Raw genomic sequence first — 19,051 nt, forward strand, 5'->3', positions numbered from 1 at the left:
GGAGGCCCTTTCTAAATCAGTGGCTATGAAGTAACTGCTAGAATAATTTTGGTTTAAAGGGATAAAGAAGGCTGTATCCATTGTTTCAGATCACGAACAAAGTCAAGATTCAGCCATGGAAACCACACTGTGATAGGCGATACATCCTGGATTCCCTGTCTGCTTAAAATAAGATTTGACTGTGGTTACTGGGTAGGCTCTTTCGATAAATTTTGACCAAAGGCAACCACTGAATTCACATACTGAAACACCATAGCATCCGAAACAAGGAAAATGTTAGCTGAGTCACCACAAATACTTTCCAACCTGAAAAGCTGAAGGAAAAAACCCACTACTTATTTTCTTGGAAGAGCTCAGCCCAGCTTCTTTCCAGCGCAGCATTCTCCCAGCCCTTGATTCTGCAGGAATCTAACAAGTCCACTGGAAGGTGATTCAAGCATTTTGCTTTTGTCGTTTCCCCAAGAGTCTCAGCCTCAGCCTAGCAGTCTAACCCAGTCACGATCTAGAACCCTTCCCCCAGGGACCAGCCCACGTTTTCCTCTCTTCAGTTCCTTTCATCACTTCCAGTACTAATCCCCCATTCCCACAAATATTTCCATACAGTTATCATGGTTACTTCATCATTGCTTAGCCAAACTGTGCAAAAATATCTTTATCTCTTTCCTTATAAATCCACTCACTTCAAGCCATGGCTGTAAGCCCTATTAACCTCCAAATCCAACCCTACCTGCTGACCCTCCTGTTATACCAGAGACCTCCAAATTGGTCCCAGTACCAAAAGGGAGGCATTAGGGCAAAGAAAACTCAGTAATTTAGTACTATAAACCAACAAAGTCACTCACGTGTAAAGTCTGTGAGTACAGCACACATCCTGTCTCTCTAAATTAATTCTTAGAAACATAATAAACCAGTTTTCAGTTTTGAAAATTGGTTGCAGAACAGGAGTAATATGTTTTCTCCTTACTCTTATGCTATAAAAAACCCTTTCAAATTCTTATTATACATATAATGCTCTGAACAGCTGAAATTGAAATCTGAAAGTTGCACCTTTAGCCAGCATCCAGAAGCACTGTCAAGAGTTTGCTTTAACCAGAGCGTGCAGCTGGGATAACCTATCATGTGTAGTAGCAGACATCCCTGTCCGCAGAAGGCTCTTGATCAGCAGCTTGCAGTTTTAAGTACGTTTACCTCTATTTGGTTAAGCAATGAGTTGTCAAACTTGAAGCCGGGGATTCTCTTTTCACTGCAGACCACTCCCACGTCTTCGGTGTGTTTGCAGTCAGTTACTCCCCAGCCATTTGACGTGCATGCTGCCAGGGTGGTCTCCTTGCCATTACAGTGGACATTGTCCATCCAAATTTTCCCTGAAGGGGAAAGAAAATAGAACTCAGACTCACAAAGAGGGTAAATCTAGACTGTACTGAAAGCAAGTAAGGCTGCTGTGCTCTTACTATGTCAGGGGAAGAGATTACTGCTAAAATAAGCTTGAATAAAACAGCTAAGGAACATCAATGATCCACCTCAAGTACCTACTAACTGGAAACAGCTCTGCCCCACAGCTTTCCCTTTCCCTTCTCTGCATGGTAATAAAAAAATACCACCAGCCTGAAGCAGATCTCCGCTGCAGTCCCGCTCCCAGTGATAGCTGACCTCCTCTGACGACAGCCACTTCAGAGCACGCAGCATCACCGGGTCCCCTCGATTTGGCTGATTAGACCCTGCCCTCTAATTATACTCACCAAATCATCCCTTCTGTATTTAAGGCTTCTCTTTACATCATTTCTCGTTTATCAAGTCCTCATTAAATCTCTTGTAGGAGACAGCTCAAAGTTTTGATTAAATGCCCTAACTTTTTAAAAGCTGATTTTTGCAAAAGCTTTAACAAACCACTATTGATTGGAACTTCCTGTTATTTGGGTGCTCTTTGAAAACAAATTGCCAGATCCAGTTTCCAGACTGTAATTACCATTTTCCCTCCAGCAAAAAGTGTGTGCATGTGCACATGAGCATACGCGTGTACATGCCTATAAATATTCTATTTTGAAAAAAATCAGGTCCCTCAGAACTCACTTCTAAGATGAGCAGACAAAAATCAATAGGTGTCACCTTCAAAATTTAGGTCATGCTTTCCCAAGAGCAGCTGAGAGCTAAAGACCCAACAGCATCTCTGAGATTCATCTTTTCAAAGTGCTCATTTTCCCTTTGGAAATGTGCTGGGCACATGCTGCTCTCCCGCAATTTGCCCCCGAAATTGCAAGGACCGAGGGCCAACAAGCAATTCCCATATTTTAAGGTACTAAATACTTTGCTCGTATGAAGAGTAACACGTCCTTTGGACAGAAAGGACTGCCTGACCTTCGGAGCGACTAGGAGATTCTGTAGCTGTCCCAGCTTTGTTCCAGCAGCCCCAAGAGGTTCAGTTGGTTAATCACCAGACGATGGATCTGCCAGCCCTCGCCATGCTCGCCAAAGAGGAGAGCAGAACGAGCTCCTGCAAAGCCTGGCTCTACCTCGAGGAAGGCACAATCCCCCGTGCACGGGCTCTCTGCATCGGGATTTACCCAGCGCTATTCTGGCGCGCAGAGAACACTCCCTCCCGTTAAATCACGTGGCAATCGGTTTCTGGTTTGTTTTCAAAGGTCGTGGCCTCTTTCTCACTTGGAAATCTCCCGCTCTACCCCAAGAGCCAAAATCCACAGCTTGGGACAACATTCAAGGTTTCGCATTTCAGTCAAGTCACTGTTAAGGCCTGCTTGCTCTTTTACGGGCAAGTTTATAGGCGTGAGCACTAACGAGCAGTGCTAAGTAACAGACATGCAGCACGTTCATCCCTGCTGCAGTGGAAATAATCTGTGGGCTACATCAACAGCGTGCCAGGCTTCAATGTTTGCAGAGAAAATTCTCCATAGGTCAACATTTAACTAACAGCATATCAAAAGATGACAATTTTATCTGTTGAGTTATATACTATTAGGGAGCTATTCTCTCTCAAGCATTGTGATTTTAAGAATTCGTTGCTGTAACACACATTCACCTTCCCAAGTCTTTGTTCAGCACACATTTGGGAATGAGGTGCAATAAGGTGCAATCCGCAATCATCCACACATCCATCACGTACAATTTCAAAGAGCAAGAAAGGACGTACAATTTGGGGTGAGGGTGAATAGCTTTTCCCCACCAGGAACAGCCTGAGAGTGTCCAAGAGGATTATTATAAATATAGTCCTATATAGGTCATGAAGTGTGCACACTCCTTTGGGGTTTTATAGGCTAGTCTGCATTGCAGAATACGATGCCTGTGTTTCTAGAGAGCTAACAGGGCAAAAGAAAGATTTGTGTAGCATCGCATAGGCAGTCTGTTTAGAGCCTAAAGAGTTCAGAGGAAAAAAAAAAAAAGAGTAGGGGGATGGAGCGTTCAGAGGCCCTGTCTGACTCACTGCAAGGCAATGGAAGTGTGAATAGGGAAGTGGACCATCTATACATTACACTTGTGGGTGCAGGTTCCCTTTTGACGAGCCGTATTGGCTACTGAAGAGCCTCCTACCCCAATCCTCTGCCGGCTGCTCCCCAGCATCCCCTGCCAGAGTTCACATGCCATGATCTGGTCCTTCGGCTCTTCAACATTCCTTAACTTGTTTCGGTCAAAACAAGCAAACACCTATTATTTAAGCTGTTTAATCTATCGGGACCCTGATTTACAGAAGCACTGCTTCATCGGGAAGCTATTTCAGTTACATTCGCAGGAAATATCACTACATCTTAAATTTGATTGACAGGTCAAGAATTACTGGGGGTTGGAGACACAGCTAGTACAATACCACCACTCTGGTATTACCTTCTCCTTTTCCATACTTCGAGCTCGGTAGCCAAGACACTGCTTCCACATAGCCCAGCTCCCTGCAGACCACGTGCGCAGCGTGGATGGAGAAGTCGTCGTCGCACACCGTGCCCCACTCGCCGCTGTAAAACACCTCCACTCTGCCTTCGTTGTGTTTTCTCTTCTGCCCTGCGAGCCGCAGCTGGATCTTGGGAACATTTGCTGGTCTCTGGGGGGGCTGGTACACTTGTGGGGGTGGCTCAGGGTAACCGGGGAGGTAGGGCCAGTGTTCATACTGGGCAAAGCCCAGCGGGCTCAGGGAGATGAAGAACAGCATGATCAAACAGTGGTTATGGGTAGAACCCAGGAATCTTTCCATTTTCAGTGCTCACAGTTCTCAGAGCCAAATCCTCTGCTAGCAGCTGCCAATCAGTGCAGGTAGGTACTGTGTGGCTGTCCTGAAACGAAAGAAAAGTTTGAGTAAGGCTGGGAAACGACACGGACTTTATAGCTCTTGCTTCAGTGGGGAATAAAGCGATGGAAGATGCCCAATATGTCCAATGCCACCTGTAAAAACCAAAGTCAAGTTAATTGTTTCTTGTGGGCTGGATGAACAAACTGAAAAAAAAAACCCCAACAAAACCACCCATTAAAACCATTTGTAAGTTTAGGTCAACTTGCCAATAGTTTCAGCTGGAAAATACTTCTTTCCAGGGCAAAATTCTACAGGTCGCACATGCTAGCAATTGATTTTCCTATTTCTCTGCAAATCCAGTAGTTCAGTGGCTCCAGCAAGCTACGGCAAACCTTGGTTCAAATCCTACCAGGGCAGAACTGAGCCATTTTTCTCCCATACCTCCTTCAATAAAGCAGCCAAAACCATCACTTAAACAGCAGAAAACCAGAAGGGTAACAAAATGTATTATAATATGGTCAGAAGTGAGGTATTTATATTGAAGTCTGTTTTCCCAATACAATGGTAGAAGACTTATATCCATCACCACACGTCCGATTTCATCGGTAGAGAATCGACACGTGTTACTGTACGCAGACACTTTGCAGAAGTAGTCTTGGCTAACCTTGTTTGTCTGATGGAGTAGTGGCTAACGGTCTCCAGTTTTTGGTTGCTACTTGTCATACAAGTGCTACCTCCTTAAATAAGCTAGTCATTTAAGGTATGAACCAGCAACTTTTTGACTCATTAGAGGAATTTTCAGCCAGATGTTTAAATCCCGGTCCTTTTCTGCCCGCTTCCCGCTCATGTACTCCCCAGCCTTCACTCCAGCACCCAGCACGTGGAGCGGTCAGGCAGCACACGTGGGGGTTGAGGATGCAATAGTTTCCAAATGAAGCAATGCCAAAGCGCAGTGGGAAAAAGCTCCCCAGCCCTTTAAAGCTCCATTATTTCCTGGCAACCACCAAAGGGGAGGGAGAAGGGGAAAGATTTGGCTCCAAAACCAGATGTCTAGAAGCTAAAATACTCCAGTATTTTTGTGAGGTCTTCGCTATCCCTAAAAAATGACCAGCAGAGCACATACTCATACGAAGACAGAGCGGAACACATTAACCAGCCTTTCAAGCTGCTTAATGAGGAGATGTATCAGAAATCCCAGGCAACTAGCCTGAAATTCAAGAGGCATCAGTTCAAACCTCAGGTCTGACGCTGACCTGCTGCGTGACCTCAGGCAGGTCACTTCCAGGGCTGTGCCTCAATTTCCCCTTGTATTAAACAGGGCCGGTGATCGTGAGCTTCCTACTGAAGTGCTTTGAGACCTGGGGATGAAAGGCATTTGCCTAAGGAATAGACAAATGAAATAGAAAGCACGTGAGTTTAAGAAGTCTAGCATCGGACATCAGGGAAGGAAACAGGAAAAGCAAGGGGAGACTTTACAACAGGTCTAACTAAATTGGGGCAGGGGGAAATATACAGCAAAAAAATTCTTGGAAAATAAACATTTGGTTTCAAGGAGCCACGTACTTTAACATGGGTTTCACGAGGTTGAGATTTGTAAATTTTCATTAGACATTCAGAGAAACACAGCTATGGAAAAAAGGTATTTTTCAATTTTTTGCAGGTCAGGAGGTAAGGCTGAGAAAAAGGAATAAAATAAACTCCTGCCCCACGTCAGAAAGATGGATGGGAAAAGAGGAAGGACAACTGCTTTCGCAAAGCTGCTTCCCTCCAGCAGCAAACAAAGGGGATTTCCCAAAGCAAATGCAGTCCACAGGGCAGGATACGTGTGTTCTGTAAAAATAAAAGACTTCTGAGTCAAGGTACATTAGTACTAGTCAGACATTCCCGACTTCAGTACCTACCAGCACTGATTTCAAAAGAAACCTCTTACAATGTTTTTCATGGATACAAGATGGTTTTTAGCACAGAGGATAAACACGTGGGCACAGCAATTGTCATGAACAGTATAAAAAAAATTCGAGTAACCCCCTTAGATTATAACAGAGAAGAATAACATATGTTAGTTATAAGTAAAAATACTGAAGGGGGGATGTCCAACTGCAACCCTAGCAGAACTGCAAGCCTAGTGGTCTTCAGAAAAATCTGGGTTTCAGTTTTAATCTTCTTTAAACATCTGGTTTGACCTACTTCATTTTAGGTGGCTATTGTTTCTTGCTACTGTATAAACTGGATTTTAAAAGCCTCAGCAAATATTAATCAAAAAACTAAGTTGGACTGAAACAACCTCTCTCCAAAAACTAAGATGAGGGGTAGCAGGGCCCTGACTTCGCTCAAAGCTACACAGTCAGGTTTCTAAAGAAGTCGTTACAGCTTTCCCATGGCTGTCCCACACGCACAAGAACGCAGCGCTCTGTTTATATATTGCTGGGACCTTCTGTAGCATCTGCATGGTCTTGCTGTGTAGCAGGCAGCCACACGAAGGATATTTGAGAAGGCAAAGGCAGATAACGTGTGGTAAGTAGCCTTACGGTCAAGTCCTGAAGGACCTCTAGCTCTCAAGAGATTAGAAGGCACGCCAGCATAATTAACGGAATATGCCAAATTCCCCTCTAGGTTACGGTTTTGGTTTATGATACTCCAGAAAGCTCAATATTGAACTAAATAAGAATATTTTACAGGAGAATAGGATCGACAAACAGCACGTAACAGCAGGTTTCGCTCGTCCCTCTTGCGCCAAGGCAAACATTGACGAGCGGTCAGCTCTGCGCTCAGGTTAATAGGGGTCTTTCGTGATCACAGGCCAAGGAATAGCTAAAAGCTGTGCAACACCAGTTTCCAGGACTGCTTTCTATTCAAACAAAAGCTCTTGAGTCATTTTACTGAAGGACTTCAGCCAAAAGACACAATAATTTGGGGAAACCATTCAGAGGCAGGATGTAATAGTTACCAGCTGAGAGCGGTACTCCCTGAAGTGTTAATTAATAAAGCAGACAGACCACTGCAAGATGCCAGAACCTTTCAAAAAGTCACAGCGCTGGGAGACCTCGTGGTCCATGAGCAGCTGGGGGTGGGCTGTCACAACAGGCTTCCAGGTTACTTTAATTGATACCAAGATTAGTCAGGGAGATACTAATTTAGATTATAGTAAATATAGTAGGTGTAATTTTCACTCTTGGCAAAGTCCTGCTGAGTCAGACAGCCCAGGAGCCCCAAGACTCCAAACGGCAACTGCAAGCGGGTTTGCTTTTGTTCCCCAAAAGCTTAGAGACTTCACAGTCAGGCGAGACTAAGAAAAACCACTATTTACCATAGAACTGAAGAAAACCTGGTGAGGGAGGATAAGGTTTCCTGAGAGCCCCTGTTCCACAGAGGGAAGCGTGACTAGCAAAAAGGAATTTTAACAAGCACGTATGAACACAGTCCCAAACCTTCTCTAAGGAAAATGACTCGGGGAACTCGTCTTGTGCTCGGGTCGTATAGCATCATACCTCTTCTTTGTCAGGATCCTGCAAGGATCAGGAGGGGCTCCTCGAGGACCCGGGGTAGGTGCTGGAAAAACATTCAGAAATCTCTCTTTTAGTCCTATTCCACCTGCGGATGCAAATCCCAGAGGAATTCTCCCTAAGATCAGAACAGCAGCAATCCTACATGCTCCAGGAGACAACACTGCAGTGTGTACTAGCAACCACAGTCCACTTTTCCTTCAGGTCATATTACCATCCGCTTCAAAATAGTTACACATTCAAACATTAAGAGACAAAGCTTTCACAGTGTTTGCATCGCCCCAGAAATAAAACCTTCCATACCCAGAGGTCTTGTTTATTGAGGTGCTTAAGAGAAACTATTCAGACTAAGTCACGATGTCAGGAAAAGCAGAATCCAGTGGAATTTGAACAGAGACATATTTTAGTATTTCCACAAGAAACAGCAGCCTAGGTACAATGGGGAAATTTCAGGAGCCCAGTGTGCCCAGCAGCATCCAAGGAAGCCACCTAACACTGCAGTACTGGAAAGGGCTCTCCGCTTTCTGTCTCCTATCAGGATCGGTCCCGAGGGACAAGAGGGAGTTACGGCACCGGAAGGGATCGGGCATCTCCTGGCAGAGGCATCCATCCACACCATCCGGGTCAGTTTTCACTGGGAGGCAAGACAAGCAGTAACACAGGACTGGTCTAGAGGATTGATAAAGCAGCACAGAAAATTTTACACCACTTCTTTCACTCCACAGCGCAACAGCCACACAAGTCCTGGTTTTATTCTTTCCTGGATCCTCCTGAAATCTCTCTCCTTCGCTACAAGACGTTAGTTTTACTGCACTAGCACCAAAGAAAACTATCACTGCTCTTCAATGAAAACAGTGACGATTCGGCAACAGACTCACTCAGATAGAAGCCAACTGCACACACACATTTATGGCAGCATCATTATAAGCCACAATAACAAAATTTGATAAGGAAAATATTTAAGTAAACCCACTCTTCTGCTGCTGTGACCAAGATTTGGACTCATTTTCTCCCCATGTCTCAAAGAAAGCTGCACATACTGACCTTCCTAAGAACAAATCCAGGCTTAGATGTGCAGGACGTTTGGTTTGTGCTGGCTATTCCCTTTATTGTAGGGCTCATTCCTCCCCTCACACCCTCTCTTTAATAGCCTCCAGATTTATTAATGATGTAATCCTAAAGTATATATTTTGGTCTCCCCATTCAAAAGAATCCAAGACAGAACATTAAAAACCTATTGAATAAAGTCAGTGGAGAAGCCAGGAAAATACTCCAGGTCTCCTGGCTCCCCATCCTGTACTTCAGGCCGTAAGATGATTCTCCATCACCACATTAACATGTAATTTAAGGCTTTAAGGCATGCTCCTGCTAGCTGCTGACTCAGCCCTTTTCAGGACTCCCGTCTTAAGCCTCGAAGGGAACAGATGGACACAGGCTTACAGGAGAACGTGCAATAGTTTCATTTCAAAATAATATTGGCTTTTACTTCTTCAGAGAATTCACCAGGTGAAACTAATAGGCTATTCATCTCCCCAAATCAAAAGCTTGTTCCTACCAGCAAGAATCCCTTTTTTAATTTCACCAAATCATCCAAACAATAGATCAGCTCAGACAAAACCAGCTTGTCTGCTCCCATCCTTGTCCAGACAACAAAAGGAAATTCTGGAGTGCTTGATACGAGTCCTTTGTGACTGCAGATCCAGCAATGCTCCATTTGGCTTGGCATCCATCAGGAAGAAGAAACAATTAGCACTCTGACCACTGCTGGCACGCCTGGGTCTCAGCCAGAAGCACCAAACAGTTGGTATTCAGCCACTTGAAACGGTACCGCCCGAATCATAGACCCTGCATTTCCAATTCCATGCCCCGTCGCCCAAAGTGCATTCCTCAGGCGTGCTCACACACCCCGCAGCAGGCACGGCCGTGGGACAAGAACAGGATTTCCCACTACCATGGAATAAGTTCTCCAGCCAACGCAAGGGCAATTCACACTGACCCCCTCTCCAGTACTATTAAAGTGAATAGAAACACTACCACTCGCTCGGGTAAGAGTTCAGATACGTTCTCCCATTGTTCCAAGAGGCTCAGCCCTGCCACATAGGGCTAATGCTTTTCTAGATTAAATCCCCATTGATTATAACACCGGTGTAAGCCATGAATGAGAGCCCTCTTGTTCACACTCTTAAAACACTAAGCCATAAAGGTCACTGGCAGGACCAGATATACCAAGCAATGGCAATAAATCCAAATCTACAGCAGAGACTCATTAGCTAGAGGAACCATGTAAGACCAGTACTTACCTCAGTGGATAAGGAGCTCTGGAGAAGACCGCATGCTCCCCATGAAACCCCCCACCCACTGCACAACGGGAAAACATCACAATAGATCAACTGGGGTGACCAGAAAAATCACTGTCACTCTTAACCCTCCTCCTAGAAATCCCTAGACATCCTTCGGACTGACTTCAGTGTAACTGAACCTGCCTTGGAGAAGAGCAGAACAACACGGGTTTGATAACAAAACTCGTGTACAGTGTTCTGTGACTGGGGTGACCTCCTCAGGGACAAGACGCCATCCTGCTACACCTGGTGGGGCAGGCGAGCCCCTTCTAGTGTCAGTACACAGCCGCTTTTAGGGGAGGCAGCAAAGGCTAAGGCAATCCAAAAAGTGTGCTGAAGGTGGAAGCTGGATGACTGAAGGAAGCTGAAATGCTGCTGGGGACATCTAAACCATAAACTCAGGGGTTTTTTTTTCAGTAAAGAGCTGTATAGGATTCAAGGCAGAGAGAAGCAGGACAGCAGAAACCATGTCAGGATAACGTTTTGGTATGTTACAAATCCAGAGACTCCGCAAGCTGGAAGGATGGCAATATAATCTGCTAGCAATCGCTCTGAGGAACACATTTCCTCTGAATTTCTCTCCACAGTTGAGGAGAAAAGAACCAATGCCTATTAGCCAGTACCACTGAGCTGTTGCCACTTGCTCATCCCTTTCACTCAGACTCCCTGGAGCTCTCTGATGAGCGTAGGGCTTTCAGAAGTCACTTCAGAGAGCTGTCGCTGCTCGGGGACTGAAACCTGCTACCAGGGAGCTGAGAGCTACCTTAAGAAAGCAAATTACACGTTACTGCAAACTGGCCAAGGGCAATCAGTAGCAAATTCAACGGTTGTTTACATCAGGGAAGCTACCAAATGCTGTTTGCTTCTTCTGGTCTGTTGAGATGCTGCAGGGAAAGGGAGAGCAAAGTCCCAGTATGCCCTCTCGCGCAGAGGTAAAGCTTAAGCAGTCCAAAGCTACAGACTTGCCACAACTTTACCAGCCACAAGATCTCACTCGAGAGAAACATTATTACTTAATAATTACTAAAGAACCTTCTGGCCTCTGCTTCATATTCAAACGTACCTACATAGATGCCCACTTTTTTATTTCCTCCCAAAAGCCCACTGAAGTACATACTACCTGAAAGAGAAGACAGTCTGGAGTGTTTGCCAACTGATGAGGATAAACTACAAGACAGCACTTTGAACAGACAGCAAAAAAAGATGTATATAGCCCAGGAATGCAGGTTGCCTGCCATCACTTGCTATTGAAGCTAGACGAGAGAAGAGAAGCTCTGATGGACAAACGGACTAGTTAGGAGAGTGGGAAAGAAAAGGCATTGTACTTGCATTTTCTTTTAAAAGACAGCTACAAGTCTAACAACGGAAAAATCCGTGTTTGTGGAAGTTGCCTAACCAAAGCCATTTGCATCATTGTTTGATTAGATCTATGAGATCCAAATGTTCAGAAACATGCTGCTCTCCAGAGTTGCAAGGACACAGCAATTTTTGCAGGGCAAACCACTCAGATCCATGGTCAGCATGTTTCATGAAAGGGCTCAGCTGAAGCTGAAGCTTCTTCCACATCCAAATACAGGCTGTGGCCTCTTCTCGGATCTACTTCAACTGAAGCAACTGGCATTTGCCTTCAGTTTTAACCCCTTGATGCATTCATTTATCTTAGAAGGCAAAAAACTTGCCTGGGGATCAGATGGACATATGCAGCATCTTCTCTCCATGTCACAGTTGCAATTCAAATATGCTTCATTTTGGGAAGTTCTTTATTTTCCTTATCTCTTCCCTTTGCCTGGTGTCAGAGAATGAAAACGAATAGAGATGTACATCATGACAACTCTCAGGCTCCTGGCCAGCACCAGCTGGCTGTTCCACAGACCTTGTGCTGTATTCTTAATAGGAAACAGAACTTCTTCCCAAATACTTCCAAGACAATTAAAAAGTGATTTTGGAACCTAGTAGTATAAATTCTTTAATCTGCAGCTAGTGGATGTGATTATGATGACCAAGCAATCTATTTGTACTTAGCAAAAGCAGCAGTGGCAACTAGAGCTATATGATTCAACTCCTCTTTTCATGAAACATACACAATTAGTTCACGACATACACAATTAGTTCATGAATCAAGACCCTACAAAAAGTTACTACATTAAAATCCACAGCTGACACACACACTCACAGAGCCAGATCTGTGCATGACCTAAGTTTGAAGAACATGAGCAAATAGTAGATATCCTCCAAGGAGGAGATCCCCCTCATACCCCTGCATAATGCTGTCTTAATTAATACAGCCTAAGTCATCAGCAGTGCAGACGCAGGACAGGTTGACTTCAGAACAGCATGCTTCTCTGAAATACCAAACTTCCATCAGCATTACTACAGATTAGGAGTGGGACTTTTCCTCCTCAATGTGTACATTTGCAGACATTCATAGTAAATATGTATCTGCACACACACCTGCTCCCAGAGGATTTCACAGAAAGCGCTTTGCAAACTGACTGGCTGATCGGCTAAATCATTCCATCCACTGGAGTTACAATCTCCAAGAAAGGACACCACTGTGTTTTAAAACAGCACCAAGAATGTTATGAAACAGTTCAGGAGGAGAAAGACTAAAAGGTTAAAATAAACATAAAAGCAAGAAATAGAAAAAACAGAAGGGAAGTTAGCAGTACAGTAAGGTAAAGACAATGAACTTGGAGTCAAACTGTTGGAAAAAATCCAGAGAGCATTACTACACGTGCATTTGGGAGTCTCTGCTTAACTTGCTAAAGGATAGCACTTTCAGCAAAACGCATGGCTTCTCTATTAAATCACTCTGCTGAAGACAAAGGCATTGTTCTCTACTACATCATCAACACCCCCTTCAATCTTGGCAGCTTTTCCAAGCTGCTAAAACTTTCTTGAAGGTTTTTCTAAAGACCTCTTCTCTGCAGTCCTGCCCCAGCACTCACAGAACAGCACATTGGATTCGACTGGAGAGCAGACAATCTTAGAGATTTCTTGAGCCTCCTCACCACCGGACTGAAGTATTAAACTATAGATTAGGAACCCATTTTTGGGAGGTGCTTTCCAACATCATCCTGCACTTAGAACTCAGATCGCATGAAATTCATTCCTGCAGTAACAAGCATCCAGCACCCTATGTTGAAGATGTGGTTTCTCCCTCTATGCATTGCTATTACAGTATTTCATGCTAATATTTCATTTTATGTTTTTGAACTGCTTCTCTAGCTTCCAACTAAGGAAATTCCACCACTGTGGGTGGTTCAATGCAGATGAAATTAAACTGGCAAGTAGGAATTATTTTCAGCCCCTATTCAGTACAAATTTGAAAGCACTGCAATGTCATCATTATGAGCTGATTAGAGAGATGCTAAATAGTTTTCCTACTACACTCCCAGATAGCTAAACTAGGATCTTTCTCTATAGTCTTCTAAACGATCTCGGTCTTAGATCTTTTTTTACCCCCCCACAGTAACATCTGTTTAAACTAAACAGCAAAAATTAATCTAAAAGAAGGCAGAGTCATTTGTGCACATGCTAAAGAATCAGAACTCAACCTGGGCTAGGTTCATAGCAGAGAGAAACATCCCACGTTTCTGTGCTGCAACTTTTCAGGTGGATACCACTGCCTATGCTGGAGTCATCCTGAAAACTACTGTGATTGCTGCATGATAAAACAGCCTAAAGAAAGTTGCTGGTAGGCTGACGGCTGCTTTGCAAGGGGCTGTGAATCCCAAGCAATGACAGCAGAGAAGTTTCTTAACTAGGGACATAACTGCTTTGCACCTTCTGCCAATGGGAAACATCTGCACTGAAGCCTTTTCCTCTGAAAGCAGTTATTCAGACAGGAGAATTTAAACTGCTTCTGAAGTGTAGCTGGTAACATTTACACAATGTTGATGGCATGTACTGTAGCTTTCTGGTCTAAATCAAGCGTATTTTAATAATACTACATAAAATGCATTGCCTGAACTCGTAGACAGTTTGCAACATGTCTTTTTTATTTCATCTGTGCATGCCTGTGAGCAAGTAACTTGGTCACAACATCTTTGCAGAGTGACACTGAGTATCTGTGTCCTCCCACCCCTGCCAAATCAAGTCTCCGGGGACAGGAATTAGAAGAAACATCTACCTTCTTCCCAGCCTGTTATGTCTAAACATCATACTTTATAACAAACTGATGGGAAAGAAAGAAAACGCATTCAAAGAGAAAAGGGAAGAAGCGAAATAAAACTTTCAGCCCCGAAGCAAGAGAGGGTTCGAAATGTTTAAACTAATTCATCAGCCCCTTCATCTCCAGCAGTAATGCCACCGTTCTCGGCAGGACTGCCTTTACCTTGGAGTTAGTGGTGGTAGGCTGTGCTGGGGGTGACCTCTGTCTCGTCGTGCTTCGTGAAGTTCTTTCTTCTGGGCTGAGCGCGCCGACTGAGTGGTCCCCTCTGCACTGGAAAATATCCTGCAGCCAGAGAAATATGCTGCAAGAAGCTGCTGCTTCCTGGCAAATTTCACTAGAGTTAGCGAGCAAACCCCTCCCAAGACCCAGCCCCTTCAGCCTCAGCTCATAGCGGGTGATATCATGGGCTTGTCTTGTAATCTGAGCAGAAGGACTGCAAACAGAAAAGAAATGGGGGGAGAAAACCCAGCCGGAGTTGCAAAGAAGGAGGTGGATTAGGAGCATGAATGCTTTCTCAGGACGTTCCTAGAGAACAAGCATTGCGAATCCTATCGATACCAGTGTTAAATAATACAGTGTGATCCCAGCAGTTTTTAAGCACCCCAGTTTGATTCGGAGCCTCACAGTGCAAAGCACTCTACAAATACTTACAGTACAGCATCTTCAGACTTACACCCCTTTCTATAGTTTGGAGAGTTTGCAGCATGCCATCTCCCCAGCTATTCACGTATCACCCACCTTAACCCTTCAGCATCCAGCAACTGCTTTTCCAGCACCTTGATATTCTTAAAGCTCCTGACTACAGCAGCTCAAACCAAGGCACATACTTAAAAACCATCTAGATCTGCAGCAAGAGTTACTCCATAGTCCTTGATGTCCCCAGGACTAACCAGAGACTAAAAACAATTCTTCATTAAAGAAACAACAGACCAATTAAAAATCCCAACCTCTGCTGTGTCAGAAAACTCAGAGCATCCCTCGTGCAAACAGCTACCAGTGAAATAGTAACACTGGTCTGAGCTAGTTGAAGCAGTTCTTCTATCAACAAAAGTAGCTAAATCTACAACCTTTTCAACTAGAGAGGGTGTGTGTGTTTTTAAAACTGTCCTTTTTTTTCATTTAGGCATTTAATGCATCATAAAAATTCTATTCGCTTTTATTTTCTGTAGCTGTGAAAATAACAAAACAGTGGCTTTCAAATCTCTGCTACAGAGAAGACCTTGAAATTTTGTCTTCTGACCCAATTTTGGACAGCAACACATTTTGAAGCGTCAGCATTTCCCAAAGAATGGAAATCTATTTTCTCACCAGCTTTGACCTTGGGTATTTAAATCCACGTTCACTGGGTTTTTTCAAACAAGTCAGCAGAAAGTGGATAGGCACAGAAAGAACAGCAGGTATTCCTGAAGGCTAACCTTTGAAGGAATACCCCATTTATTTCAGTATATTCATATTTGTAAAGGACTTTCTAGCAAGCCCTTCCCTAGTACAGGACTGCTGCCTGTAAGAATACTCTTCCAGGTTAGTCCTGCCTGGTCTCACATCAATTCTCAATTTAATTCTTTTAATTATTTTGAAAAGTTCAAGTGCTTAATCCACATCTCTGGATACATTTCCAGCAATGTAACACCAAACCCTACAAGAACATGTCACCTGACTTCTCCCTTTTCCCAGGGTTTTCATCACTTCCTAAACACAATTTACCCACACCAAGTAATGCCTGCCTCCTGCTCAGAGCACAACTCCATTTTCTCAACCCCAACCACAGGAAAAGCAGCATTTGTTCTTAGTCCCAGCTGCTCTGGCACTGATGTACAGAGCTTCCCCACTCTCTGATGCCACCTTTTACTGGAAAGGGATATTGCACTGAACTGGGCATCAACATTAGAAGATTCTGCAACATGCTGGCAACAGAAGGGAAGCTAGTTTGGAAATGTAGTGCAGCCCTGCGTAATTTAAGCAAGATCATAGCTCTTTGGTATTGTCAGTTCATTCAGTGAAGCTCAACCTTGCTTACAAAAGACTGTAAGGTGTTCAGCACAAAGTCTCCCTCGCTCCCTGTTTCACAGGCTCTATACACAGAGTAGTCTGGTCCAGAACTGAGGGTTCAGCCCAACACAAGAACGGCCCTGTTACTTGCTGGAATAGCAGGGTTCTGAGATGATACCTACCCAGAGGAGACTGGGACACAACAATCGCATTCCCACGAGTTGGCAAAGCCTCCTGCAGGCAGTCCCCTAGGGTCAATCGTGGTGTTAAAGGAGAAAAAAAAAAAATTAGAAAGAGGACAGTTGTTTCTTGGTGTGATATACAGAATATCAAGATGTCAGGAGTTAAGCCCAGGATGTCACTGAAACGGAGCTTGGCTCTTCTTCCCAGGGAAGCCAGCGCTAGTGGTAAGCAGCCAGAGGTTTTGCATAGTAGTCCACAGTGCCCTAATTCTCCGACAATGGTCATGAAAGAGGTGAAATACTGCAAATTGCAATTAGCATCATGGCTATCAGCAGAGCACCACCTAATGGGCCAAGCCTGGCTGGACTCACCTCGCTCAGTCTCAGGGACAACAGGAGAAAAACGTGTCACAGCAGAAGCTCCACAGAGCAGAGCTATTTCAGACTGGCTGGAAGCAGTTTGGCCAGAGGAAGGAATGTGTGAGCGTCTGCTGAGCAGGGCATGGAGAAACATGACAGCTTGCTGGAGGAATGTTTGCCGAATGCCCGGGTCGGGTAAGGATACAAGCAGCGAATGCCATGCAGGCTTCCAGCTGATGGAAGAGCTCAGTGGTTGCATAAAATGAAACATTCAGCAGGAATTCAGCAAAGCTCTTCAAGGTAACATGCCGGATTCAGGGAATTTGCTGCCCCCTTCATATTGCAGCTGGTTAAGACCAAAAGAAAAGCACCTAGCAAAAAAAAAAAACCCCAAACATTAGAAAAGCTCTCAAAATCATATAGCCTACAGAACAAAACGCTGGACAAACTGGATTTGCATCATCTGATCATGTAAACAGGAGACCAGGGAAACCACTTGCCAGACCCACCAGCCATCCTCTCACCTCCCAACCAGTTTAACTGTCACCTCATTGCTCTTCAGGCTCTGTGGAGTTTGCTGCCCTTCACCAGGAGGGAAGCACAGATCTACTACCACATATCTTACATATTTTACCCTCTTCCCAACAGTAATCTTTCAGCTTCTTCCAACAAAGGGGCAAAGATGCATCCTTGTGGGCAGCAATACCACAGCCAACAGCAGGCATTGGTTTTCTGCATTCAGTGACTCCACACATACTGGGTATTTTCATGCAAAATACTTGTACAAGTACCAGCTACAGCTGAATCTCTCTCATCCATGCACACAGCCACCATTTCAGGTCCACATCCCTAGCCTACATGTTTTCTTCTGCATCTGCCTGAAGGACACATCCTGCCACATGGGCAAGTCAAGACTGGTTTTGACCAAATAGTCACAGTCATGGTCCATGCTCCCCAAAATTAGGTACGCACTATTAGGTTCTATAATCTCTCTTCTCCAATTTTCAGTTCTTTTAAAAAGGGAAGGCTCATTGCCTCCCCAAACCTTGTGTTTTCACCCTGTAGACTCTCTGGAGCCACAGGTCGACCTGACCTTTCAAAATCACAGAGCAGATACGCTAAGCTCCGTAAAGGTCGCTCCGCACAGAGATGATCTAGGCGATACCTAAACAACTGAAGGACCCAACTGCTCTGTAAGAGTGTTAACGACACGTGGCAATTTTCACACCAATTGGCCCTAGTGGAAAGTTCCCACAATGTGCAATTGGAGAGCTGTATCCCTGATTTTGAGCTCATAGGATGGCTAACAAACACCAGCAATTCTGGAGAAGTAGGTCTAAGCATCCCGCAAAAAAGGCATATATATGTTTAATCCCTACTGGAATTTCTATGATTTCCACATCAGGAGTTTGTTAGCGACTGAACTGACCTCCCAGACTCCCATCCCCTGCTATTTGGTTACTGTTAGTTGTTGTTGAAAGGACTGTAAACGTGCATTGCTTCTATTCAGGGAGGGACCCTTGCATGACACAGATCTTTTCCAGCCAGCAAAACTGGAAAAATGAGATTCATTTTCTATAAGAAATAACATCAATCCTTTGAGATCTCTTTCTCTTTCCTCCTCTGCATGTGTTCTAGTCCAACAGTCAATGCAATGCAGACAATGACCACATCATGCTTACTTTCCACCACCCACTTATTTTCCACACTTCAGAGTCATCCCGTCAAATCTGCAGGCCTCACAACTTCTCAGTCTTGCAACTAATGTTAGCTCACTAAGGCACAGCTGACCTTAACGCTCTACAAAAACATTCCAAAACAAGATCTCTGCTGAAGTCCAGACTCTTAACAAATGGCCCATCCGAATAGAAGTGCAGATCAGCCTCAATGAGATCTGTGATAGACCTGTGTCTTCCAGCTCTCAATTTGATCCATCACCTAGAGAGTAACATACCTTCAACATCCATTAACTACACCTACTTCTGAGCAAACAAAAGGCTTATACACCAAGGTGGGTGAAAACCTGAGGCCCCGAGAAATACTCACAGCAGATAGATTTCTGTAACAGGCACAGGAGCTCAGAGATGATGTCTGCTCTTGTACGTGACGGCAGCTGTTCCTTCTCAGTCCCAGGCAGTTTGAACAATAAAGCAGCACATACCCAGAGAAAGCACATACATCTTCCCTGTATTTCTCTCCTTACCCTTTCAAAAAAGGGGTTGGGGGAGGCCAGTTAGTACTCAAATCTCCTGACTGGCACGTGAGCTTTTGGT

General features: G+C 44.4%; 1 protein-coding gene across 1 annotated transcript in view; it reads right to left on the reverse strand.

The window, feature by feature from the left end:
• The window catches only part of LOXL2 (lysyl oxidase like 2), a 55,441-nt gene extending 40,860 nt beyond the window's left edge, over positions 1–14,581 (reverse strand). Inside the window, exons 1-3 of the mRNA XM_009920233.2 lie at positions 14,410–14,581; positions 3,835–4,274; positions 1,189–1,364 (exon numbers count right to left, since the gene is read on the reverse strand). Of these exons, the coding sequence (XP_009918535.2) occupies positions 1,189–1,364; positions 3,835–4,195 (537 nt within the window). The 5' untranslated portion in view covers positions 4,196–4,274; positions 14,410–14,581. The remainder of the gene's footprint in view (positions 1–1,188; positions 1,365–3,834; positions 4,275–14,409) is intronic.
• Between the last annotated feature and the right edge of the window lie 4,470 nt (positions 14,582–19,051).

The sequence above is a fragment of the Haliaeetus albicilla genome, chromosome 13 (assembly GCF_947461875.1).
Source record: "Haliaeetus albicilla chromosome 13, bHalAlb1.1, whole genome shotgun sequence".
In the NCBI taxonomy this organism is placed as follows: domain Eukaryota; kingdom Metazoa; phylum Chordata; class Aves; order Accipitriformes; family Accipitridae; genus Haliaeetus; species Haliaeetus albicilla.